The following is a 27,383-nucleotide window of genomic DNA, read 5'->3' as shown; positions in this document are numbered from 1 at the left end:
GGATGTAGTCCCTGAAATGGCCATTACAAATACATAAAAGCTTCAGTAAACTCCATTATTCCACCCGCAAAAAATTGATCTCTGCTTTGACTGCAGACTTCATTCAAAATGAAACAAAATATGTAGCAAAATGTGAGGGTGCAGGAGAGAGTTTAAACGGCTGTTCAATTTAAATGAGAAGTCAATAAAATCCACATAGCTCTGGCAAATGTATGCCTTTACCTGCACTCTAAAGATCTCATTTAACGAAGCTTCTAATGGTCTCTGAAAACATCAGCGACGTTATCGACGCCGACGTCTTATCGGCACTTTGAACACAGATGAAAAGTGAGAACATTCCTTAGTTCGGCCCGAATCAATCAATCAATTTTGCATTTGAGACCCAGCAAAAAGATATCACCACGGGCAGCTCAGTCAGATACTTCCCAACAACGACGAGGACCAGTGGAAACCTACTGACTGGCTACGCTGGTTTCTTTTATCCAAGTCACTTGTTGTTGTGTTTTTTACGTGGTTGCTTCATCTGGAGGATATGTTGTTGTACATTAACACAAAGAGATGCAGTATGCAGTTGGCAGCAGGTCCACCAGAGTAAATAGAGAAGTGGTTGTTCCAGATATAAACAATCCTGACCAATACATTGTGTATCATTGTCGGGTTTCTTTTGTATCAAAATTATCCTAAAGATCGTTATCCGTGTCATTAAAAATCCAGCATTTATTGGGCTGTGCTGGACCCAAGAAGTAATAGTTGCTGCAGAAATAACTAAATAAAGTAAAGTCTGCAGGAGCGACATGCGGTACCATCGTGTCTACACAAACTTAAAAGTATGATTCACACCCCGCCCTCCCGCGGTATCCGCTAACATCCAAACGTGCATTCAGGCGGCGTAAAGCACGGTTATTGACCTGAAATAAAAGAAGGATAATGTTGGCAGCACATTTGTTCTTCAATAGGCTCCCTGCTGCGTGTTTGATGTTGCTGCTATTTGCTGTAATGTCCGACCCCAAATTGCTCTCCCGCCTGCTGCCTGATGCTGGGTGGGGGGGGTGATGGCCGCGGCCCTCAAAGCCTGCAGCACTTCACAAAGGGATGAGCGCTTAGTGTGGGTTCATATGTTGCTGATGCTGGGGGGGGGGTTGGAAGGGCACCGTGTCCTTCCCATCGCACTAAACATGGACCTGTGAAAAGGCATCGGGACACACCTCACAAAATACACACACAAGTGCACTGACCCCCCCCCCACACCTCCCCCTCTATTACTCTCCACACAAGCATCTCCTATTGGCTAATAAGAGAGTGAAATAATGAAATGCGGAGCGTTTCACATATTCACAGGCCCAGGTGGTACTGACACCCGCTTCTGATGCAGACCCCATTCCATATATTTGCATTTATTTACCCTCCTTTCGCCCACAGCCATGTGAACGGACTGAGACTGGGACTCTGAGTAATGGTGAGTTTATTCCCGAAGCAGCCGCCCCCCCCACAAAGACAATGACGGCCGTACACCTGTGACAAAGGAGACGGAACGGGAAATGTCGGCCTCATCTCCGACTTTCCATGAAAGCGAATGCGCTTTTGTTTTCATAGTGCACAAAATCAGGTAGTGAGAGGGAACGACATGGCAGAAATAAGGAGACTGGAGCAAATAAGCAACAAGGCCATTTTTGTTGCTTTTGTTATTTTATTTCTTTATGGTCACCACATGTTACTTTGATTCAGATGAGATTCTAAATAAAGTAAGTTTCTCTGTAAGAAACACCCTCATCCTGCCGACTGGGAAGTATTCATTTCCATTGTCTCCATTCCATTTCATTACCTTTTTTGTGAATGCGTTCCTAATGCCTCCTGATCTATGTTTTCATTAGTGCTTATTAAATAAGCATTCTGATCTCCAGTGGAATGGGACCCTGAGCGTTAACTGATACAATAGAATAGATGGATCAAATGTTTGTCATGGGTCCTAATTTAAGCAAGACGCACCATCAGGGCAGCATTACACAGAAGCAGTAATCTGTCATTATGTAAATTCCATAAAATCCAATTTGTTTTCTTCAGATAGACATTAATTAAACCACAATATCATTTTGTGTTGAGAAGAAACCCTTCTCGTCTGCTGGTTTTCTTACAGTGGGGTTATGGACCTCAGTGGAAGGTACTATTCTTGTTACTCAATGAGTAGCATGAAGTGACTAAATAATATAATTATGACAAAGTTCATTTCCTTTTGTATGTGACATCGAAGCTGGATTCATTACTGTCAGATGTCTGAGTTAACTGCTCGGTAGTCTTGAAATGCCTGTCAGGCTTTTAGCTCGTATCAAGTCCTCTTTACAAATAGGGGTTATTTTGTGTAAGAGGTTTGCTTTGTACGAGGAGAACAAACTGTCCAATAGTTCAACCAGACTGACAATGGAAAGAGCAGAAAGAGACAAATTAACCCTCTGAGCAACCTGTCAAAAAGAGCGGTAAAAACCTCCGTTCACTGGGGACAGAAACTGGAAGCTCGGCATCAGACTGTGTGCAGATTTACCGTCTGTGAAGATCTTGGGATTATTTTGAGTAATTGCTGTAACAAGAAGACAAAAGAAATGTCGTTATCGTCTCGTGTTGTATTAGAGGGGTTATTTGTATATTGCTTTCTCCTGTAATTTCGGTCTGTTAATCGTTCTCAGGTTCTCGCAGTCGTCCTGTCAGAGGTGTCTGCAATGAGGCGTCACCCCCTCATGTGCACGATAAATACGCCAATTAAAATCTGCAAAGCGAGCGCAGGCAGCAGATTTCTGAACCACCTTTACTTGGATATGTGAGAGCTTGCAGCTTAAACAATGCTGGTGATTAAAAGGAGGAGTTTAACACTGTTTGTTGAGTGAACTGTTGACAATTACGCTTCTGTAACTAACAGTGTGTGCTGAATGGGAATTCATATTTATTACAGCATTTATCGGCTTGGTGAATGCGAACAAAGGACTATTTTTACACTGAATGCAACACTTTTTAAATTAAGCTGCACCTGTTTTTTAAGAGCATTCTTTCTGCTAATTTATTCATCCAATCAAGTGTTCCCAATGAAATCGTGAATATTTTCTCATAAGTGGATGTTTTCAAATATCCTACTTTGTCTGACAAAAAATAGTCCAACACTACGTAAATATTTAATGTTAAGCTTATGAGTCAAAAAGAAATCTTTACATATAAGAAGACACAACAGGCAGATGTTAGTAAAATGACTTAACTATCCAAATAGATAACGAGTTTTCCCCCACAGCTTCCCTCACTTTGTTATACATTTTATGGTTATACATTTTTAAGTTTTCAGATTTCTTCTTTGAGATTCATCACATGCTAAAATCTTTTGGATCTCAGGGCCGTCATTAGGTTTTGAGTGAGTAACCCTAATTATAACTTAATTTATAACTCAGCCTTTCCTGATTTAGAATCAGATTAAAACACAACACACATGGTTAAATGTGCTCGAGGGAGGCTGCTCCTTCACACCTCATCTCAAACCATCCAAAAAGTCCCTCCTGCCGCTGTCCGCCTCGGAATTGCCTGTTACAGGCCGACCGTTTAGTCAAGGCGGAGACGCAGGACTTGGGGGGGAATTGTGTCGGACATTTCTCCGAGAAAAAAAAAAAAAAAACCAGCGCATCTGTGTCAGCTCCTCTGTGGCTCTGGCCGGCCTGTCAGACACCATTACAGAGGAGCCTGTCTCCCGTGACGGGGCTGGCGAGACTCCGCGGGGACTGGCGGGCGAGGCCCTAATCAAGAGAAGACTGCCAAGCGGTTAAAGAGCAGAAGCACGAGCCAGCCACCTCCCGGTTTCCCTCTATCTCTCTCCATCTCCCCGTTGTCACAGTAACTCCCTCCTCTGCCGTCGCTGTGCGGCCGTCTCTTTCTCTCCCCCGCTCGTCCAAACAGACCCCCCTCTTCTGTCTGCCGTCTGCTTCTCTCTCTTTGTCTCTCTTTGACCGGCGTTTGACAAACCCTCCGTCCGAGAGGCCTGCGGGATGCGACGCGGCGTCGGAGCGCCCCAACACGACGGGACTCCTCAGGGATCCGTTGTTGGTTTCTTGCTATTTTTCTCAATCACCTGTGACGTGGGCGGACTCCAAGTGTCTGGGGTTTGGTGGGGGACAGGTGTTTCTGAAACATAAGCAAACCTTCGCTGGGCCTGTGGAGCGCAACATTTGTTCGCAGCTGTTTTTCAGCCGACGCTGACTGGAGTAAAAACCAAAGCCAGTCTCTCCAGGGATAGCAAGTTTTATATAATTCATTAATATGAGCCAACTCGGTCAGTGACCATTATCCCGGACACACCAACCACAACAGTGTTTTTCTTCCTTAGTGAGCCATCATTAGGTCGTTGTCCCGGTTTCCCACATGAAAGAAGGTCAGTCCCCCAGAGTGCAGCAGATAATCTAACAAGTAGTAGTCTAAAGACAGAGACGTATGTACAGATCTAGTTCTGGCTCCATGACCCGTATCCCAACCGATACACTCGCCTTTTTTTAAATGATGAATAGGTGAAGATAATTTATTTCATTTTCTATCCAATTGACTACACTACATATTGTCTCAAAAGGCCAATGATGCACCTTACCGAAATGATGGCTTTTGTACTCTGGATATTGGATGATTCAAATCAATAAAATACCTTCGGTAGTCAGTTTTGGGAGCAGCACAACCAATTCATTTAGATGTATATATTTGCCAACACAGGGACATTATGGGAATTGTTTATTCAAACAAACAATGAATGTTAAATTACTCTTGCTATTCAAATTGAACAAATGTTGACAAATGTATTTGTCATCACAAGCTTTAAGTAGCATGTAGGCCCTGTTTCCATCATGTTTACCCAGATTTTCACTGTTTGAGGTTTAACTGCATGGAGCTTTTTTTAATTGGGTCGTCTCATTTCCTCCTCTTCTTCTGCAATGGCTTGATGGCACAAATGATACTTTCATTTGCCTAATTTCTGCACACCAAGGACCACATTGTACTGAGTTCATTCATTAGACGTAAAATAGTCTCCCTCCTCTCTGAGCTCCTTTACTAGCCCCCCCCGCCTCCTGGCACCGACTCGTGTCACAAATGCCGCGCCGGACATCAATCACACGACGACTCGGGGGCGAGCCGACGGCAGGACGGAGGGCGGAGGACTCTTTGGCGGGAGCGTCTGGCTCTTGTCACGAGCCACAGGTGCCCACTGCCACCAACGCTTGCGCTGAGGCGTCCACGTCGGGGTCGATGAGGCCGATGATTTTGATAAGTGCGAGACGGCACAAGTGAAGACTTTGCCCGGGGGGGCAGCAGGGGTGGGGGGGGGGGCTCAGCATCCGCGTGGAAGGCAAAGGCACCAGAGAGGGTTACATCAAGTACAGCCTCCGAGGCTGGCCCCAGTTTTGAGGAGGTGTTTCTTATTGACGGAGGTGGATTTAAGCCTTGGCATGAATTGCATAATCTAGAGGCGCCTCTAATGGATACAGGAAACGGATCAGCCTATCAGTCAGGTCCCAGGTGGATGAAGGAGGTTCCTTTGTTTGCATGTGTGCCTCCCGCGCGGGTGTGTGTGTGTGTGTGTGTGTGTGTTTGCACTGAGGCCGGGCCACCTAACCATCAGCATACGCAGCCTCGTGCCGAAATGATTACTGCAACTCAAATGCACCATTCTCTTTTAAAAGGGTCGTTTTTACATTTGAAAGCTTGAAACTGAGCCCTGAAAACAAAGATAGAGGATTGCGGCGCTTTCCCAGTGGGAGTCCATTGCACACACCGAAGTGTACACACACACAGGAAAACAGAAACAGTCTCAGAGGAATGTGCTGTGAAAATGTCAGTTTCTTTACGAGCCAAGCTCTAAACAAATCTGAAATCAGCATGAACACAATTGCTGCCCCTGCGTTCACGTCCGTATTTAAATGAAATGCTCTGCAGACCAATTAGATCAATAAAAGGGGGTAAATTTGTATTTGAGTTGCATTTGTCAGTGCACACATGGGCGTGGCACCTTACCGAGCTCACCGATGATGCTGACAGTAAACATTTAATAAATACAACAATCTTTTGAGCAATTCTCAGCTTTAAATGCAGCATCATGCTTCATATTCAACTGCAAGATGGTGTCGGAAAAGACATTTACAACCAGCTGTCATAAATTTATGTGAATGATAAAGATGCTAAACTCACACCTTAACCTCATCAAAATGAGAATAAAATAAAATGCAATAGAGATGTCAATCAAGCACAGTCTGACCGTGCCCACTCAGTCCTCGGAAGAGGTTGAATCAGAAAAAAAGAGAGAGATAAACAGTCCAATAAAGCGTTCAGACTGGTTCCCGAGGGCCTCTGGAGATGACGACGCTAACCCACTCGTTGGAAAAGCTCCGCCTGTCTGTAAATAGCGCACTGCTAAGCGAGTGTTTTTCATGGAAATACCTGGTGAGAAACATACACTATATAACATACAGCATATACCTCAAGACTTTCAATTCGGTAATATTTGAAACGCAGATCAAACATTCGCGTTGAAGGTTTCGCCGAAGGAAGCAATCGACAAAGACGCGTCAAATGTCAGCTTTTTTATTTATTTTTTATTCCGAGTGGCGTGTGCTGCGAAAAAAAAGCCACAATTTGATTGAAAATACCCTCTTTGGAAACATCTCTCAATTGCCTTCAAATCCAAGACAAGGAGTCAACTGTTTATTAACAGCTCACTGCAATTTTCTGCCAAAGTGGTTCCTTTGCTCCAGGTTGCGGCTAATTGTGGGTTCAGTTGCGTTAAGTAGAACGGTAAAAGAATGTGAAGCAAACCCTGCAGAGTGTCGACAACAGCCCCCCTGGCAGTGCGATCGGCGTGCTTGCAGGTATCTATCGATTCTTTATCGACGCCATGATGCTTTCATTTTCTTTTGGCTGCTCCGCCGCTCAAAACAAAAAAGAAAAAGACGAAATGTCTCAAACCAGCGGCAGCATCACAGTGGTTTCTTAGCACATGATGTGCGTCTTCGCCTGAGTGAAGCAATACTGTCGAGTGCGCTTGCAAGGGTGCCGTGGAAAGTACGGATCATTTGGTGTACAGATTTCCCCCCAGTATGTGCAGCTGCAATGAGAACAGAGAAGGCTAATGGTTTCAAAACAGCAGAAAGACTGCGTGTGTTTGGAATAAATAAAGAACTACATCCTAAATATTAGTAATGGGAAAAAAGCATCATATTATCAGTTGTTCTGGTTTAGTGGATATTAATGGCTTAGTCTAGAAACCTGTGGATTTATGTGCTAAAAGCCTTGAATGATCATCTGAAAGATAAATATTTGGAACTCTATAGAATTAATGAAACAACAATTAATTGAATAATTGTGTGAAATAAGTAGTTATATAAAAGGCCCCATTTGAAATGTTATCTTATTGGCATACATATCCATATATTACAACTGTGCAAACATCTGTGTATTGATTAGCACCATTTGAAATTCTCTTATGTAAACATATTTTCATGAGTTAATTTTCAAAGTGAAATAAAAAGAAAATACAACATCAAAGTCCCAAATACCGATAAGCCCTCTCAGTCGACTGAGTCAGCAACCAGCAGTCAAAATTAAAATGTGTAAAACTTCTGTTTCTGCTGAGATTTGAATTATTCCAAATCTCCCCCAGCAGTGGTGTTATGGACTGAACCGTCTTGCACTTGTGTGCAGAGTGAACACTCTGGTTTAACTGTGCACTGGTTTCTATTACCGTCTAGCCACATGCTAACTTACACCAGCGTACTACCATTATCCATTGTTGTGTTAACACGACACCACTGCCATAGTTACTGGACCAATGTGTGTGGTAAATATTAAGTGCAGTTCATATGGAACTTGCCATTAGTCCAACCGAGTGGAAAGACCAGAATTATTTCCTTTTCTATACCTATCGTTTAGCAAATAGAGCAAACCATTTTACTGCGTGTGGGTCGTTCCAAACACTGTCACACATGTTCTGCTGAAGTGCATATTTCCAGTGATTGCCGTTCACATGCGCCTCTTATGACAGAACACAGGAATGTCTATCAGCGGCAGCACAGGAGTGACAGCCTATACGAAGCCTCCGTGATGCATATCGGGCTGCTCTCCTTTGTCGGCACTCTCAGGCAGCGAAGCAACTGGTACATTATTTGTTTTCTCGCTCGATGCACATGTGTATTGTTAGTTGCCGTGGATACATACGTCTGTCTCTCTCTGACCCTCGGCTGCTGATTTAATTATCTGTGCAGGCTCTTGTCTCGCTAAATCAGGGATTATAAACGTTGTCTTTTCATGCCTTACTTTGATGGACACTTTCATGACTCGCTTGTCCTCTGATGTCTCTTCATCATCAAAGCTTAGCTGCACCCGGGCCTTGGTGGGACGATGGGGCGGTCTGCTCCTTAAGGCTCGTGTATCTTCATTGTACCCGTCTCAGAAACCTAATTATGAATGAAACCGATTTGTCACTTTGGCTCTCTGTAAGCATGCCTTTGGTCATCCACTCAGTACTTTACCCCCTTTTTAATTCTACCGGTTGTTTGGCTACTTTTTTTTGTTTATGCGGCTCTGCAGTCATGATTGATGAGTCCAAAAGGACCAGAACCAGATAGTATTGAATACATCAAAGTATATTGCTGCTTACGCTTTGTTATATAGGGACGTTTATACCTCAATTTATTACAAAATTGTCCGTTTTCTAGACTTCTTAGTTTGTCTGTGACCTCCGCTTACAGCAGGAGCCACATCTTTTATTGGGAGCATATTTTTTTGTTTTTCACAAAATGAATACCTAAAATTATATTTTGAATTACCAACAAGTGCTGTTTGAGAAGATTATTGCAAAAGCATCAAACAATAAACGTCTGAGCGTGATGCCTGTGGCGGTTCAGCCTCGTCTTCCTCGAGACTTCAAGGGACTCTGGTAATAAACTGTCTTTTATAGACCTCTTATATCAGTAAAAAGGTTCTTGAGCCAAAAGCTGACGTCAATAGAGGTTGGATTGACTTGCAGTCTTATGGATTCAAGCTACATTTAGTAAGATGACTATTTGGGCAATTATAACATTATCTTGGCTTGTTCCAATATAGTCTCATAAGTTTTTGGCAAAGAATTATGAATAAATACCATTGTATAAAGGAGATGTTTTCACAGAAATATAAGGTCGACATTAGGGATAGGATGATTACCTATTTACTTTAATCGTAGCAGCTCATAATATATAATTCAAGTTTTAAATGCCAATATTGTTTATTCAAAGCCAATGTTTCGATAAAAATCCAAACAATGAATCATTCCTCATCATTTGAATCAGACCTTTTGTGCAAACTATCACTATATATGACAGTAAACCTACACTGACTTCAGGACGACTGTAATTATTTTCCGTGACGCTTCAGCGACAGAGGTTGCCGTAAAATTGCAGTCGGGCACCTCTAACTCAAACTAAAGGAAGAATATGAAGGCCGTGTAATAAATTCTCGCGCAGCACCTTAGCTGTTAGCTGGGATCAGTGGATTCCATCCACTTGAAACAGTTTTCTTTGCCCTCAGAAAATGTCAAAGTGGTCATTGAAAGTCATTCTATATGCCACACATGCTGATGAAGGGAGAGCAGCGTCGTGAAGCGTTTCATACTTCTGTCTTATGTTGGGCTGGCACTCGAGATGCCTGCACAGAAAGGTCCCCGAGAGTGTCCTTCAGCCCAATGAAATCCCCTTTCAGCAGTTCTGAGCCACTGACTCCGTGTCGAGGAGGATACTCTGCAGGCCGGCATATCATTCTCTGGAGATGTGAGCATTCCGGTAAAAGTAGTTGCGTTCGCTCTCGTGTACACGTTGCAGTAGTGTCATCAGACTGGGTTTCTATTTGCATGGCTCCTTAATGGCTCTGTGCCACGGCGATGTCACAGGAAGGGCTGAGAGAAGTCACGGGGAGAGCAGAGGACAACCTGAGCAACTTTATTCAAAAGAAGTGACAATGAGAATAATTCATTATGTCATCATCTGATATTCAATCACACTTTAAAGGGTGAGGAGCCCTATAAACAGTTACTATGAGGATATGTACTGAGTGGGGAGTTTAAAACTGAAATAGTTAAAAGAACAAAATACTAGAAGCAAAAATGCTTTTAAAACTGTTTTATCTGGGTTCTTCACTGACCCAAATAGTTGGATTTAGTTGGATTTTAACTCTTTAATACAAGATGTACTGATGTTTTAATTCTTTAAGTCAGACTAATTATTGCTGAGCTTGAGCTTGATTCATAATACCTGTTAATAAAAAAGAAATGACCAAGTTGCTGCTGCACAATTTATTAGTTTAAGAATGATTTGGTATATTTTTGTTTGTTTTGTTTTATAGTGATGAAAGCAGTGTCGAAATGAAGCCTGACGTTGCCTCACACATGAAAGAAAGTCCAACTTGTTCATTAAACACTGGTTTCAGACGATGTCCTCGTTATCGGCCAAAAGCCAAAGTATCTGTGCCACTGGGACCGGAGCAGATTTACACACAGCTGCTCCTTGTGTTAACGTGTTGAGGTGACGGGTAGTGGTGAGGTGTGTGTGTGTGTGTGTGTGTGTGTGTGGCCGATTGGTGAGCCAGAATTCATGAGGCGGGGATCAAAGGTCAGCATGGAAGTTACAGGCCTGTTGTTTAGACGGCCCTCGTCAGACACCAGTAACCCTGGTCGTTCTTCCACCACCGTAAGCCCAAAGCAGCGGCCTCTCCGGGGAATGAGTCCACTTCGTTAAGGCCTCAGTGAGTAACATCTGCCACATTGCCTGCATGTGCAACAGTGCCTTGCTGTGCGCTCTTATTTTGCCTGACTGAGCCAGTCATAGCGTTAGCTCGTGATATGGTCTCTGTTGACGCTTGTGCAGCTGCAGTCTGAATGCAACGCAACACAACGCAGACTTTGTGTTTTGAGGCCGCAGTGAGTGTTTCTTTTCAAGAATTCTTTGTCTCTCTTGTGGGAGATAATTATCAACCTTTACACGGCTTTGATTGTGTCATAACTATAGTGTCTGTACTTATTGCTTTGCTCAGTCAAGAGCCTGATGCATAATAACAGAAACATACAGTGTTATGATACTGAGGGGTTTCATGTTATTTAAAGACCTGTATGACTGATTATATTGTTGTGTAGTCACAGTAACTCTTTGATTAATTTATTCATGGTCATATATTTTGTACTGTATTCCATTGTTTTGTCAGACCAGCTGGATCATCCCAGAAAATGTCCTTAGTGTGTTTACTGACAGTTCGTCATTTACAAAGTGTAAGGGAAGTGAAGATGACATTTGGCTATTACCATTGGGGCATCAATCCGAGGGTTTTGGCCATATTAGCTTGTAAAAAATGTATGACATTAAATTGATGGAGGAGGTCCAGTCCTAAGGGAGGACAGCCGGCGCTCATCCTCCTCTGCCTCACACCAACACGCCTCTTAGTCCACATTTCAATGATTGATTCTTTTCAAAGAAGAGAGGAGAGGGGAATTATTTATGAATGTTACATACATTTGCAAATGGCTCATTTCAACCAATTACAATTTTTTTCATATTTCTCTTAAATATAGGCGCAAAGGAGCAAAATCCTCTGCCTCGCTGGCCCCGCCTGCTCTGATACAGACATGTATAATGAATGGGGTTAGGGTTTATATTTATTTATATATATATACAGACTTCAAATTCCACTTCAAGAGTAACCTGTGTCATTAAACATGTAAACAGGAGGAAGGATATTTTCATGGCTACTGTTTACTGCTTAGCAACCTCCTGTGTGTGTGTGTGTGTGTGTGTGTGTGTGTTGTATCCCCTGACAACGGGCTCTTCATAATTGACCGGCGGCTTACATGGGCAACGGGCTCAATGGTGTTTTCCTCTGGTGGTTTGCTGGTTGACGTGGCATTCCTCAGGGTCAACGAGTCAATGATGTCCGGTCTGCCCCTGTTTTTTTTTATTGTTTCTGGTGTTTAATTGACCTCTGTGGAATGCATGTATACTGAAGGGTAAAACCATTTAAGTATCGAAAATAATGCCACTGTCTTTTCTCAAAATTCAACCAGTTCTCATGGGGACGTTGTATTGTTTGCATGCAGCACATTTACGCATATTAGTACGACATGGCCGGCTCCCCCTCGTCCCCCCTTATTCTTATTTCTCCAAGGCGTCGTGTCTGTTTCACTCAATTTTCAATTTTCACTTTTATGCAATGATCACACGCTGAAACCTCTGACGGGGCTCTACAGCCCGGGTGTCAAACTCATCTCAGGTTCGTCCAGATACTGCCCACTCCGATCGAAAGCGCGCCAGACCACTGAAATCATAGCTAGGGGTGAGGTGGGGTGGGGTGGGGTGCGAGCGTGCGAGCGTGACGATACAGCCGACGGGGAGGGGGGGGGGGCGGACTTGTTATAGTTTGCCATATGTGCTCTAGAGGTTTAGCCACTCATCTTTATGCATCTGTGCATGGAAAATGAGCCGTACTTTTTGTGTTGCTGCGGACTTTCCCTGCAATCAGCATAGTGCTCAGGAAGAGAAGCTGCTGTCTTGTGGACGGCTCTGTAAATGCAGCTGTTTGGTCATTTGCTGCCCAGTTGTGCACATGGTAAACTGAGTCTGTAGGAAAGGAAATGAGTTGGTTTTAGTCATTTTAATGGAGTGGCGAGTTCCTACTAATGTGTCGTGTACCTGCAGCGTTTCCCTACCGTTGGACAAGCGTCTGAAGGGACTCCGGAGGGGGAACAATTTAAAGTACAGCCTCTCGTACCTTATTGCTTCAGTATTACATTGGATTGAGAATGCGGTGAGTCATAACACATTATTACACAATTTCCAAATGTCTTCCCCTTATTTAAAACCATCGTGTGTCTCTCTCTTCTGTTCCAGCACAGCGGCAGGTGTGATATTGTGGTATAATTCTAATAATATAATATATAGTAATATAGAGTCCTCAATGTTTCCACAATGCCACCAGAAAGAGAAATAGGAGCTTCAAAGCAAAGCACCAGACGTCCTGCTGCTCATCGATAAAGTATTGACTTGAATCTTTTGTGCAAGCCACAACACAGTTGAGTAAAAGGCCAACAGAAGGACCATCATTTCAACTTGCTCGTTCTGCCCCAAACTAAAATGCTGCTGTTAGGCAGCTGCATATATATAAGGCGTTCACACAAACCTTTCATCTCTTTTGATAATTTCTCACCAAGCTATCGAGCATTAGCGCTAGCGTTTTTATACTCTTATTCTAAACCAGACATGATGTTAAAAACACGAAATAACGCGTTACAACGTTAAAAATCGTTAGATCTCGGTTCTGCATCCAATGATCGCGCATTCCTGCTAATCGCCTTACTTCCGAATGACCCTTCTTCTGCTGCCGTCGGCAAATCCCTCAGAGTATCAAATGTCTGAGTAATTGTTGCCTGGAGGGGTCCGCGTTTGGCTGGAGTGGAGCTGCGCATGACGGATGGATGACTCGTTGGTTTCCCGGCTTATTGACGCTGATGTCCTGTCACGTCGCGCCTCGCTGCATTTGGCAGAGCTCTACCCCTCAAACCGGCACGCTGCTTCCCTCTGCTACGCAGTCACGCACCGATGGCCGCCCTCGCCGTCACTTTGCATCCCTCCTCCCCTTTGTCTCCCACTCGTAGCGCTTCGCCTCCGCCGTGCCCGTCGCCCTCCTCCACCCTCACGCCGTCCGTCACTTACACTTTTTCGCCTCTCAGCCTCTTACCTCCTCTTCTCTCTGACGCCGCCGGCCTTCCTGCCCCTCCGCTCTCGCTTACAGACCTTCCTCCCTTTTTGTCCTCACATCCTCCTCCTCTAAAACCAGCTTTTCATTTCAGTCTGCATCCCCCCCCCACCACCCTCCACCCTCCTCCCTCCTCTCACCACCTGTCTTTGTTCCACCCCTGTCAGCCGGCGGTGATGTCGGACGCTCTCCCAAGTCAGCGATGTGAGCTGCCACGGAGGCGCAGAATGAGCGATGATGGTCGTGCTTGTTCTGCCAGGTTGGTGTGTGTTGGGGCGCGGATGAGGATTATTTAGTTTTTTAAGTGCCCAGTCGATGGGCCGCGTCGGTGGCTCTTTTCCTGTGCGTGTCCGTCCATACGTGCAACGCACCGATCCCGGGCAGGTAGGGAGACAACAGGTCCTGGCTCCAGTCCCAAAGCGTAGCTTTTTTGGGGGCTTTGACGGGGAGAGTCGAGGGTAGGTAGATCCACAGCAGCCCCTGCAGGAGGATTATGGAAGCTGAATTCTGCTGACAGAATGAACGGGAAGGCATATGAAAGAATATAAAGCGATTTATGCTACGAACGTATCTCCGGAGGACACGGGCCTATGCTGGAGTGCAGCTTTCTCTTCCATACTTCCTGTCCCCGAGACACTCCAGTCACACCAAAGAGCTCAAACACACACACACACACACACACACACAAACGTGGCTCCACCGACACCTCGGTCAAAACGGCGCTCTCGGTTGTGTCACAGCGGAGGTGTCTTTGCGGCTTCCACAGAGCCCGAGCCAGCGGGCGCATAAGGCCGTGCCATATGGCCCCCAGCTACCCTGCTACCCTGTCTGCTCGGTGTTGGGAGGGATCACATTTTCTCAGTCTGCCGTGCTCGCTGCCGCCCTCTCATTAACACACCCACTTCATTTTGATCTCCTTTATAACCCTCCTTCAAATAGCCCCGTATCGCCGATTCAAACATCTCTCATACGCGTTCCATTTGTTCGGCCCCTTCGCCTGGTTTCATTTACATTTGGCCGACTTACGGTGAAGTGCAACAGCTGACGGATCTTATCTTAGCTGACATCACACGCCGCCAGTCATCAAGGCATTCAGGGATCAAAGCTGCACTTTGCCACGAAAAAGGCCGCAACGAGGACGCCCGTGTCTCTCATATGGCCGTGTAGTGTGTAAAGACCAGCACGGTTTGAATCTGTAACCTCAGCTCTCTGCCTCACGTTTCACGCCAAGAGGAGTCACAGATGAGCGAATAGGAACTTGGCACACATCTGCCAAGTCAAGTTTTGTTTGAAGGCGTTGAGTTGAGATGAAGACGCGCTGCGTTTTTACGTCCTGTCTCATTAAACGTTTGGCAATCGGTTTCCGCCACCAGACCCGTCTGAGCCGCTCACTTCTGGGCCGTCCTCGCCTCGAGTGTAAAAGAGACGCACCCAGAATGCTTTAAGGGGCCCAGACGACACACAGGATCCTCCTTCATACCCACCTGTGAGCACATCTGGACGAGACTGTAATCTGCCCACAGCTGCCTCCGTTTTGCACGTCCTCCGAGAGAGACGGAGGTTTTAAATCAGCCGTCCTCCCGTCACTCCTCCCGTTTCCCGCGGGGGTCGAGAGATAAAAATTGAGGAAGATCAAGAGATGGGGAGTTTTCAGGGAGAAGAAAAAAAAGGATGCACTCTCATAAGATACCCGCGGGGTTGTGCCGGGCAGCTTTCCTCTCCGTTGCATCATGCCTGGCATAAAGCTAGAGTCCCCAGGTTAAGAACAGCCTGAGCCAGATGGGAGAGAGTGTGAGAGTGAGGGGAAGCGAGGGGGAGGCAGAGGGGAAGGAGAGAGGATGGCGGGCCCTGCAGTAAGCTATTCCAAGCGTCTTTGTGCGCTTGCCATTTTTTCCTTCTCTACCACTCTCCTTTGAGGGGATTTTCTCTCTCTCGCACTTTCTTTCTCTCTCTCCGTCTATGTTTATTCCTTTCATTCTTTTTTACATTTTTAATATTGTTCTTTTTTTTTGTGCCGTGGTTTCTTCGAGGGCTGTTTCTTTTTTTATCACGCCAAGTCTGTTGGGCCGGGGTCTCTCTCCCGCTCTGTAGCCGCCTGCGTCTCACGTCTGTATTTTCCTTTACTCTCATTTCCCCCCCAGTCCCCTTCTGTTTCACTCGCATCCATTTCCACTGACTTCTTCTCCCCCTTAAGTCCATTTCCACTCGTCATGTTCGCCTCGCATCTGCTCTCCAGCCATTCCCTCCTGCATCTCAGTCCCTTTGATCAAAAGCCAGTTTGCAGTTTCTCTTTCCCTTCAATACTCCTCCTCCTTTTACTCTCTTTGTGTGCACTCTGCCATTCTTCCCACCTTCCCCTCAGCCGGTTTAAGACGGTGTTCGCACTTGATTGTTCCAAAGCTCCCGGGCATCTGAATCGATGGCGCGGTTATTTTTCGCGACAGACCTTGTGTGCGTCAGCGTCGCTCAGATGACTTTCTCGCCAAGACGGCACAACTTGAAAAGGCATTGTATGTGTGAAAACAAGGGGAGTTTCAGCACCACTGTCTTCAGGTGCTTTGGTTAAAGATCTGCGTCTCGCCCGGAAGCGCTTCCAGGGGACGGCTGTTACTTGATTGGGGCGAAGCAACGTGTCCTTCCTTTGTCCCGCGTGCGCCCTCCCCAAAGATCACAAACACAATCCTGGAATATGGATTAACTTTATTCCCTCCTGTCACTTCTGGTTGCAAAAACCAAGATGGCGGCGGCCAAACAAACCAGCATGGCTACAGTCAAAATGCCAAAATCAAATGGTTCAAACCTGTAGTCCACAAACCAAAGGGTAACGGCAAAGTGTTTCACTACACTGTAACTCCTGACTGTGACCAAGCCGGCTCACACCATCCTTTTAACAAAGCTCTCTTTTTTCCCCCGTTCACACTAAATTCACATTTTAAAGTGTGTTCACGTTGGCGGGTGTTTTTAAGCCGCTCAGACTGCGGCCTTAGTGTGAACCCAGGCCCAACATGAGAAGACAGAGACGCTTTGCCCGCGCAGGCTTTGCCGTGGACGTAGAAGCCGCCCGAATCTGCTGCGTTGGAGCTGGTGTGTCGTGCGACTAGGAAGCGTTTACAGAATGTGGCATTTCTTTCCCACAGTCCCGTCCCGTTCTGTGAGGTCACAGACGGGGGTTTCGGGCCCAGAGAAGACAGATTCCAGGTCGATCCATTTGAGATTTCCAAGGGGGACAGAAGCTGAGACAAAGCTCCTCAGCCTCCTTCCTGTGACGCCTCTCAAACCAGCTCCTTGTCCTTTTGATGTCACGGCCAGCTCCAACAATTCTAGCACCCATTTTTCACCATTTGAATTTAATCAGGTTATCGGGTATGACTGCGGCGCAACAGTTTCTCCGGACCCTGAAACAGAAGGGAATATTTCACAATTATATAACCACATTTGTCATTCCTGCATTGTAGCACAGGGCCATCAATATCAAATACATTGCATATCTGTCCTCTATGGCCAAAGAAAGGGAAAAGAAAAGCTAAACGTGCTCCAAAGCCAACACATCATGCGGGGAAATGAATGCGTACTTTTTTCCTGTGACTTAGCAGCTGCTTTGCTCAGTGAATTTGAGTAAGTCACTTGACCTGCTACTGCACCAGTGGAGCGACAACAGGGAGGAAGAAATATATTCAATGACTACTGCCTGTTAATAATAAGGTGTAGCACATCTGGTAGAAGCAATGAAGGCGCTGAAAACATCCGTAGGTAAAATTTCTCAAGAAGTTAAGGCACAGTCGTCCTGCTGGTCGTGATTGTGTGGTTTGATCCGATTCGTCATCCGATGCGGTCTCCTCTGAGGGAAATGGATGAGTTGAATCGGCCTCTGCTAAAATGTCTTGTGTGGCTTCTATTGCGAAAGGTACAGCGCGCTGCCTGTATCAAGGATGTAAAGCAATAAAATAGGGGAAAAAAGGAAATGACGGTCTACAAAAACCTGTTCCTACCTCATATTCATACAGGGGTCTTGAAACGTCCAAACAAGTTTTAAGTTGTTTAATTTTTATTACAATCTCACTTTTTTTGTAAGCCATATATATATATATATATATATATATATATATATATATATATATATATATATTATCATATGTCGATTAGCTGTGAGACTATCTCTCTCTTTCCATTTGAAAATGCTGCATGATGAGCAGAGAAAGTGACCAGCTAGTACAGTGATAGAATGGGAGTCTTTTACATCATTTTTCTGAAGTGGCATGAATACTATGGAGTTGACCCTCACCAAGGCCTCACACACAGCTCATGATTAAACACTTGCTGTGTCAAGTAAACCCTTTAGCCTGTCAAGACAATGCCGCCTAGCTTGAAAGGCTGAATACTGAATAAGCATTCATCCTTATTCTATGACACACACTCACGGTTTTTGTATTTTTTCCCATGGCCTTCATGTGACCCCCCCCCCCCGGTTTTCTCCTCCCCACTCTGCAGTGCAACAACGACTACGCCCCGGTGTGCGGCTCCAACAATCAGAACTACCAGAACGAGTGTTTCCTGCGCAGGGACGCCTGCAAGCAGCAGTCTGAAGTGCTCATCATGTCAGAAGGCGCCTGTCCTGCTGGTAGGTGCTTTTACTTTACTATGACTCCTGCACTGATTTATATACCAGACCAGGCTCATCGCGCTCAGGACGCGAGACAGCAACACCAGCAGCATGTGCACCGTCAGACGGCACCCGGGTGGGGGTAACGCTCTGGAAGCATTGCGGATGATGCAGAGCGGAAGGTGTCGTTTCAATGGCACCTCTCATGCAGAAACAGGATGTGCTATCAACAGGAACACCGCCACGACGGACTAATTTAAACGTACACTCTGAAAAGTTTACCCCCCCCCCTCCTCCCGATTTACCACCCATTAGCACATTCTCCACACGCTCGACAACACGGAACACAGCATTTTGGGGGGGGGGGGCCTCTGAGAACACCTCCCCTGGTGTGTAACCTCACTGCAGGTCTGATCTGTATTGGGTACAACAAACCGCCGCGGGAAAACCACCCGGTGGGGCCCAGTGGGGGGTCTCACAGCACACGCACCACCCCCCCCCCCCCCCCCCCCACCCCGCATCCAAAATCTACCAAGCACTGAAATAGCAACGATAAAACCAACGCTAAAAACAGCGCATCAAACGTCGCACATGCGGGCGCTTCAATTTTCAAGGCTTGAACGTTTGATTAATCAATACACGCACACCGTAGAGCGGCGCGTTACTTCAAAGGAATTAAAGCGCGATGAGAAAGAATTGCCGGAGGTGACAGGCCGATGTAATTTCCCCAAGTTTTCTGTAAGAAGCACAACTTCCATGACAAGTGACAGCGGTTCTCATTGAGCAGGTGAAGATTGCGTCATGGCCTCAAAGTGGCTTCGCTAGAACGCCACATTGCTCAACTGCCGAGTATTAACAAGTTAATTACACAATTTTGGTGTGTCAAACTGAAAGCTCGACAGCGGTGGCCTTTGCTTGCGCGATGCTTAAATAAATGTCGAAAGGCCTGAATTGTCATAGGAGGTCATGGGGGGTCATAGGGGGTCACTGTAACCCGGTTGCCAAGAGGCACGCTCAACCTAGCAGAAAATGCAATGGCTGAATCCCACATCATCTTGATGGCCGCTTTATTCTTCAGAAGAATGTCTAGACATTTGTGTAAAAAAAGAAATAAAAATAACAAAAGTCCCGCGGGAATCCGGTGAACTAGTTTGACTTTCTGTATCAAAGAATTCTTCACTCTTTGACTAATGAATGAAGGAAAGATTATATGCAGTGAAAGGTGTAAACTAGCTGAAGTGTATTCGTTGTAGAATTAGTTATTGACCTTCAAAAACGTACGTTTTGCACGGGAAAAAGGGCTTGCAAGTGGCCGTGGTACAAGCAGGGTAATTCCACCCACAGCTCCATGACAATGAGCGATTATGTTCAGACCTGTCTTCACCTTGTTGAGGATTATCCCGAATACACCATATCGTTTTTTGTTTTTGTTTTAGTAACATCATTTTCGTAGCTATTGCCTGACCGGCGAGGCAGTCACCTGCCTTGGGCTTGGAACGAAGAAGCCACAGATTGTGAAGTTATGCATCGTAATTGGGATTACTGTTTGCTGACCCAGCGCGGTGTTTAAGCAGCTGAGTCGGTGGGCGCCTTCAGTCGGGAAAGGTCAGCCACTTCATTAGGCGCGTTGTGGAGACCGGTAGTGCCGCTCGGAGTACACAGCGCCGTGAAATGAAAGGTTCCTGGTCATTAGAAAGGTTGGGGAACGCTTATATGGATTCACTCTTATAGGCCGCAGTAGAAATGAGATCCTCATGAAGCTACAACACTCTGAGACTGAGCAAGTGGGTTTTTGTTTGTTTCTAACGTTAACATGCAGCGTTGTACCTGGAGATGTTTTTTTTAAATGACCAGCATAACCAGTGTAATGTAATTATACATATATCGCATCCTCCTATTGGCTCTGGGCAGCATGGCGTTATGGCACACGAGGCTATTTAGCAATCCGGTCGGATTGATTTTCAGCATCGTCTATGATGTTGTTTTAATGTGATGTATTTTAGTGCTGATTGGGCGTTAACAGTGATCGGTCTCTACGGAGGAAGCTGAAAGCGCCGGGAGCTCTTGGGTTTTAGTCTTCAAAACAAAAAAAAGCTGTTTTATAAAATGCATTCGTTCAGCCGCGTGTCCGCTGCCGCCACCCTATCGCCTCCGTTCAGCCCACTGAGAACCCGCTGTAAGTGAAAGTATGAAGACACGGCTCCTATTTATTCCCCTTTTCATTGTACCAGCAGTCGGTGGCATTTTGGAACATAACAGCAGGCAGGCTTTCATTTGGGCCTGTCTAGTTCTCGTACCATGAGAACATGTGTAATTATGTTTGGCCCGTGTAATGTGCTGCATCCCGTGATGACAAATCCAAGTGGGCGAGCGCGTACACTACGAAATGAGCATTTCCCCTCGCGCCCCCTCAAGTGAATCTCTTCTCCATCAAACAATTAGTGACTCATGTTCCGAGTAAGCCCGCGAACGAGCGGATCCACCGCCGAAGTGACGTCGGCCGTTACCGAGGCCGCCGCGAGTCACCGGCCCGGGTTGGCGCGGCACCGCTGGCTCCGTCCATTACAGGGCCCTCGAGTGGGCACAGCTCAGCGGAGCTCGGAAGGGCCGCTGCGGCGTCCGCGTGCCAGCGGCTCCTCTCCAAAGTGCTTGTTTGTGGACTCGTGCGTGGAGTCCTCCTGCGAGCCATGTGATAGCCGGTGTGCGTGATATGGATTTGTGGATCTTCTGAAAGGGAAAAGGGGGACAGAGTCTCCTTTCTTCCAGGCAACAAGCGGTGCCTCTGAGGAGTTCAAACAAGGATGTTTTTGTGTTACAGTCAAACCGTGAAAGTGGCTGTGCGACACGCTCGCCTCGGCGTCACATGCTGCCCTCAGACGCGCTGTTTCTCCGGGACGAGGCCCAAATTAAAACAACTGCACGTCCCTCTCACGGGCCGATCCGTTTTCAATACACTGCAGTCCGACTCTCGCTCCTCCTCCTCAGTTTAGCACAGAGGGGTTTTTTTTTACTCGTGTTTTGCGGCGTGACGGAGGGAAGGAATTGTCAAATTTGTCAAGAATTAAATGCACCCTTGAGACTAGCAAATAGATGACAAAAGGCTGAAAGTGTGTTAATTGTAATATTGATGCAGCAGTGTCCCTGAAACAATTAGGAATAATAATTCTAATCTATTTCAACAAAATAAAAGCTACAAAGTGCACTTCCTTTTCTCTGTAAAACACGGATGGGAATAAGACAACGCCCCGCTGCCATACCACATTCTTATTGTATCGTCTAGAATGCTACTTTACATCGAATACCGTCTTCGTTTCCTAAAACTAAAATATGTGCATGTCTTGTTGGACTAAATGTTAATAAAAGTGTGCTCTGTTGAATGCCAGTTAAAGCGCTTCTTTGCGATGTGTGTGCCGATTAACGGAGGCGATAGGTACTCATTTGGATCAACATCTGGTGACTGAAGGTCGGATCCTATGATTCACAGCTCGTCAAGCCGCTCAGTGAGTCGTCGTGCCCCGCGGGGAAGCATTTGCATTGATTACGTATCTCTAATCATTTATTGAGGTTTTTCATCTTATTTTTTAACGAGTAGTCTTCTGTCATAATGTGAGCATTATCGGCTTCCGCTGGCGGTCGTTCACAAAATGTCAAAGGCAGCTAGGAAACAGCTCTCTTCAGTGTGGGGGGGGTCATGTTTCGGTGGGGCCCGAAGGCACTCATTAAAATATAATGGTAGTAAACAGATATTAAAGGAATTGTGAAATGAATGCAAATTTGATTTGAACAAGTGAAGTATTTGCCATGGTAACAAGTTATTATGGCGTGACATAAAGGGATGTGCACATGAGAAAATGGGTGTGAATTACTTTTGTTTTTGTTTGAAGTGCCAACCTACGAACTGCAGCTTCAGCATATTTAGAGGAAATTTCAAAATAAATAAAATACAGTGAAGTTGAAGTAAAAAATCGTCGATATCATGTGTGTATCTAGATTTACACATGCTTGCTTTTCATTTTGAAGTTAAACACATGACGATGTTGCTGTGTGGGAGCTTTCTTACATAAGCAACCCTTTCATGTGGAAAAGTAGGGCAGGCAGCTACTTCTGAACAGTTTCCTCTTGGCTCTCTTCACCACTTAGCCGTTTAGTTGATACTCTGTGCAAAGCCAACGCACAATGTGTGCAGCGGCGAAAAAACCTTCAGAGATATCACGAACAGCGACGATACGAGCAACTAATTGTAAGTAATGTGAGCATTAAAGCTACTTCAGCCCAACTTCACAGGCACAAAACCTCTCTGTTGTTCCCTCTCTCTCCATCTCTCCTTGTCCTCCTCCCCATCTCCCAGAATACCTTCGACTCCCAACAGCAGGATAACGGATAGATGTCTGCTTGCCAGTTCCAACACTCGTTTTCCATTGCTGGGGTGCCAGACATCATGAAAACGACTGCTCTCGTTATTTATATGAATTAATATATTATTACGGCTACAATCGAGAGAAACTGTTAGTGTTGAGAAAACAATCCTGCCACATTTACTTCTTCGACCATTACGTGAGGTTTTGAGATCAGACTTCAACCATTCCCTCGTGAAGTAATTGTGCTGATAAACAATTCCCATTATAATGAATATTGACTGATTGTAACTTATAATGTTAGCAGAATGTGTAAAATGCAAATCATCAGAGATTATGTGAATAACACATAAAACGTAGCTCTCTCACTCCATACATTTTTACAGTAGCCTCAAATAGGACATTTGACTGACATTTAGAACAGATTCTAAATGCCACCAGCAGAGCAATATTAGCATTAATTTAACAATTGGATTCTACTCACCTGATGGATGTTAGTCTAACATTTCCTCTCAGATTGTCATTTTTTCAGTAAAGTCAACACAATAATGATACAGACATTCAGTGCGCTGGAATTAAAACTGGAATTAAAATTTGGCTTTATTGAATATGGCCTCAGCAGTAGTTGAGAGGGAGGAGCGCTAATTATTAGCCGCTAGACCTTCACATTCACGTCCACACACATTTGACCTGTCTTCTTAGCATACCAGGCCTCTTTGCGTGTTCACTGTACACGGCAGACCATCCCAGTGTTTACCAGCGTAACAGCCACGCGTTATTGTGTTCCCCTTCAACCCTCCTGGGTGCCGCTCAGGCCGAGAGGCCAGACGTTCCGGTCGGCCGTCCTTCCAAACGGTAAGCAGGAGGCGCGCCGAGCTGCCAGCTCCCTGCCAAGCGACGGCACCGAGGCGCAGACGAAACTGATACCGCAGCCCTCCGTTCCTTTGGTCCCGAGTAGAGGCATCCTGTGGTGTCCGCCGTGGAAAAACCGCCCCCCCCCCCACCCTCACGAGCGGCATTATACCACAGAGGTTTAGGTTGGAGCCCATTATTGACTTTTGCAGTGCGACATCTGTCGGACAAAGAAGCAAATTCACGCTTCCTTTGTTCCAGTCCATTAAGAGTCTTTATTATCTTCGTGCCACCGACAGATAAGGACGTTCTGATTTAGGGGCCGATAATGCAGAGAGCTCTCGGCGTTACAAAAAACCAGCGACAGCTGATAACCACAGGATGGTATCACATCGAGTGCCGGGCCGGCGCAGTGAGGAGCATTAGCTCGGTCAAGTGAAACAAACTAAGCAGTGCGTGTTCCCCAAAGGAGGGAGATTGGCTAAGGGAAGCACTCACGCAGCACTTTCCAACTCCAATCGCAAATATCAACTGCGTAAGTTCCAGGAAGTCATTGGTTGGGGAGTCGGGAGAGGAATTAATTGACACCCCGTTAAAATGTTGACGACATGTTTAATCACCACTTTTCCCCCCTGCAAATCCTTGGGCACCAACAGACGACAGGAACCATATGTTTTGTGATGATTTAAGGAGCGCGGGCTGCGTCGGCAGTAGACCGTGAGGTAAATGACGATCAGTGTCGCTGTAATCTCACATATAGTACAGGACAAGTCATCAATACGCCACTAGTTCTCTGTGTATAAGAATATACAGAAGGCTGTCTGAATGCTAAGCACTTTGAGTGGTGACAGTCTAATACGCTATTGATCTGTGCAGAGTTTATCCATTGGCTTGTTGTCCTCAGGGGAGGTCGGAGGTCAAGACGAGCTGCTGAGCGGCGACCCAGACCGGAATTCAGGTCGTCCTGAAAGACATTTTGGGTGGTGACAACTTTATCTTCTAACTGGGACTTCAGTGTTCAATGACTGATGATTCTCTAGAATCCCAGACTGCATTCAAATGCATTCAAAGTTTGGGAAATGGAGACACAAGCTTTCTTCCTATATAAATGTTGCCATGTTGGGATTGGACGTAAATGCTGCCCTGCAGATTTCTGCAATATGCTCATAAATCCTAGAGATAGTGGGCTCGATGAGGCTTTGAACCTGAAAAGTATCCTCTAATCGTACCCAGGAAGGAAACATCAGCAATTCTGGCAAATTATAGTGGGATATAGAGATGAACCGGGCGGCCGGTAGCTTCTGATATTTTAATTTGGGATCTGCGTTCTATCTAGAAAGCTATTTGGTGGGGAAGATTATTTCATATTCCTGGGACACGCCAACTCCGGTGGTCAGTAGATTAAAAAACATATGTTCCCTTCTGAGCTGAACATTTTCCTCTCAAGTTGGGCTTTGATGGAAGAGTATTTTCAGACTTCATCTCCCCAGCAAGCTGCTTTTAAGCTGCAAACACTGAAGGTTGCCATTGGTACCTCAGCTCAAATCATCTGCCTCTTGTTGCTGTAGACATTGTTCCCAATATGAGAATCACATTTCGGCCCACAAGCAGTTTGATGTATAAAAAGGCCTCACACACATTGTCCGTCTACATCCCTGTAGCCAAACTGAAACAGAAACTTTTAAGCCTTATTTTACAGCAGAAGAAAAGTGTGTTTATTGGTGCGTTTAAGTCCAACGCCGTCTAGCATCCGATGGAAGCAGCAAAGTGAGGTTAATAACAGTTTGCCTGGAAGGCTCCTCGCTCTTTCTCTCGGCTTTCTCCCGCATCTAATCAATCGTTACGAATCTGAAAGGAAAATCATCTGTTATCCACAAAGGTCTTTCCCTCTTGGCTTTCCTCCTCTGCACTCTTTCTGTGCCTCTCACTAAATAAAATTGCGACCCTTTATTTGGCAGACAAGTGGGCAGGAAAGCGCTCTTGTGTATATCTCCCCGGCCATTCCGCTCTATTTTCTAATGCCAGTCTTTCTCTGCTGAAACCTCTGCACCTGTAGAGATACTAAAGGTTTTATTGATCTCCCGCGAAGCCCAGATCCTCCGAGCTAAGCCTTCTCATGAAACACCGTCCATGCCGTGTGCCGCATGTACCAAGGTCACGGATATCTGCAGGTTTAAAAGGATCAAGAGCAGAGGAGAGCATTCATTTTGTACATGATTTACTTTGAGCTATTTCTTTTCCCTGTGGACAACAAAGATGTATCGGCCTCTATTTGCATTCGTTGTGACGCAACAAACGGTCCTTTTTGTGTATCATTGAGGTACAACAGCCGCGTCTGTAGGCATTTCAGGCTACGCTAAACGCTCGATTAGCCGACTTTAGAATTGGACATTGTTTACATCCGTTTCTGCCTGCTGGCAGACTTCTTCTTCTCTGCCTTTGTTGGAGTATCGCAACGCGTCTTAGTGTATCAAAGGGAAGCTAAATTGGGCCGGTATTGAACAAGCGCGGTGCAGCTGGCTGCCGTGCGATCCTGAGGGGCCGTTGCTCAGCGTCATTATACGACCACTTCAAGAGCTCCTTGTTCACACTCATTTATGAACGCAGAACAATGGCCGACAACATTACGGAGAGCAAACGGTTTTCCATGTCTGTTGTGTTATTGTGTCTGAACTTAAGGAGAAGCCTCTTCAAGACAGCGGTGGAAACGTGAGCGTTGAAACCGTTGGCTGGGTTGAAATACAGAGAGTAGCTTTCATAGAAACAGTCTTCAATGTCGCGAACATTTCATGAAAACGTTTTTAAAGCCTACACACCGTTTTTGACTTTGAGGTTCCCTGAAATTCAAACAGGATGTACTGATGTGAAGGGAAAGCGGACATTCTGTTTATTTAAACTACCACGTCTCTATTAAAGCGGCTTAACTATTTAAATGGAAAAAGTCAAACAAAAGAGTAGAATAATTCCCCCCCCGGCCCACTGCTTATCGACTGGTGGCTTTGAGAGGTCCTTCCCCTTGGCTCAGCTGCACATCTGCTGCACTGACCTCAAAGAATCATCCCTCTGGAGACGCGGTATTATCCCATCAGAAATGTATTTCATCGACCCGCAGCGCACGTCATTAAAGTATCAGGACTTTTAGTGTGCGGACCTCTTCTTCTAAGCCCTTCTCGCGTGATGTTCGTATGGATCTGAAGCTATTATCCCCTCAGTCCTCCGAGGTCTCTGACCCCTCCCCGGGCATTTTAGCGGATCGCTTTACGCCGCGGCTCGGGTTGCACGCTGCCGGTTCTCCCCACGAGTGCTCATCAGCATCCCTTTGGCGGGTGCGTTGCTCAGCAAGATTCAGAAAGCCCGGTGCGATCCGAGGGGGCTCCGCGCAGATCGGGGGTAAAAGCCGTGGGGATGAGGAGCCGCCGTAATACGAGCGCAATCCTGCAGCCCGCCCGCCCGCGCGTGCAGGTGTTCACCTCAATGTTCTGCTGCAGGATGGAGACGATGCGAGGCGCCCAAAGCCCCGGGGCGCACTTGGTTTTTCATCTTAGTATCACCTTCTGCGCCATCGTTAGAAAGAATGTGCTTCACTCCAATGCGCACACGAGAGCGCCAAATGTGTCTCTCCTGAGCTGGAACAAATAGTCCGAAGCTTTTTTTGATAACGTTAACGTTGGAATACTTAATTGATCTTTGAATGCAGCTTTATCGTTTTTTGTTGTTGTTGCATGCAATTGTGTATAAAGCTGCTATTTCTGCACTGTTGAAGATAAAGAACAGGCCACACTGTTATTAGTCAAACACCATTT

The 27,383-nt window shown here is 45.8% G+C and overlaps 1 protein-coding gene across 2 annotated transcripts in view; it reads left to right on the top strand.

The window, feature by feature from the left end:
* The window catches only part of tmeff2a (transmembrane protein with EGF-like and two follistatin-like domains 2a), an 81,674-nt gene that overhangs the window by 13,982 nt on the left and 40,309 nt on the right, over positions 1-27,383 (top strand). For both annotated transcript variants that reach the window (XM_040201774.2, XM_078091197.1), the window contains exon 3: positions 18,262-18,391. In XM_040201774.2, the coding sequence (XP_040057708.1) occupies positions 18,262-18,391 (130 nt within the window). The remainder of the gene's footprint in view (positions 1-18,261; positions 18,392-27,383) is intronic.

The sequence above is a fragment of the Gasterosteus aculeatus genome, chromosome 16, assembly GCF_964276395.1.
Source record: "Gasterosteus aculeatus chromosome 16, fGasAcu3.hap1.1, whole genome shotgun sequence".
NCBI lineage: Eukaryota > Metazoa > Chordata > Actinopteri > Perciformes > Gasterosteidae > Gasterosteus > Gasterosteus aculeatus.
This window is presented reverse-complemented; position numbering and strand designations above follow the sequence as displayed.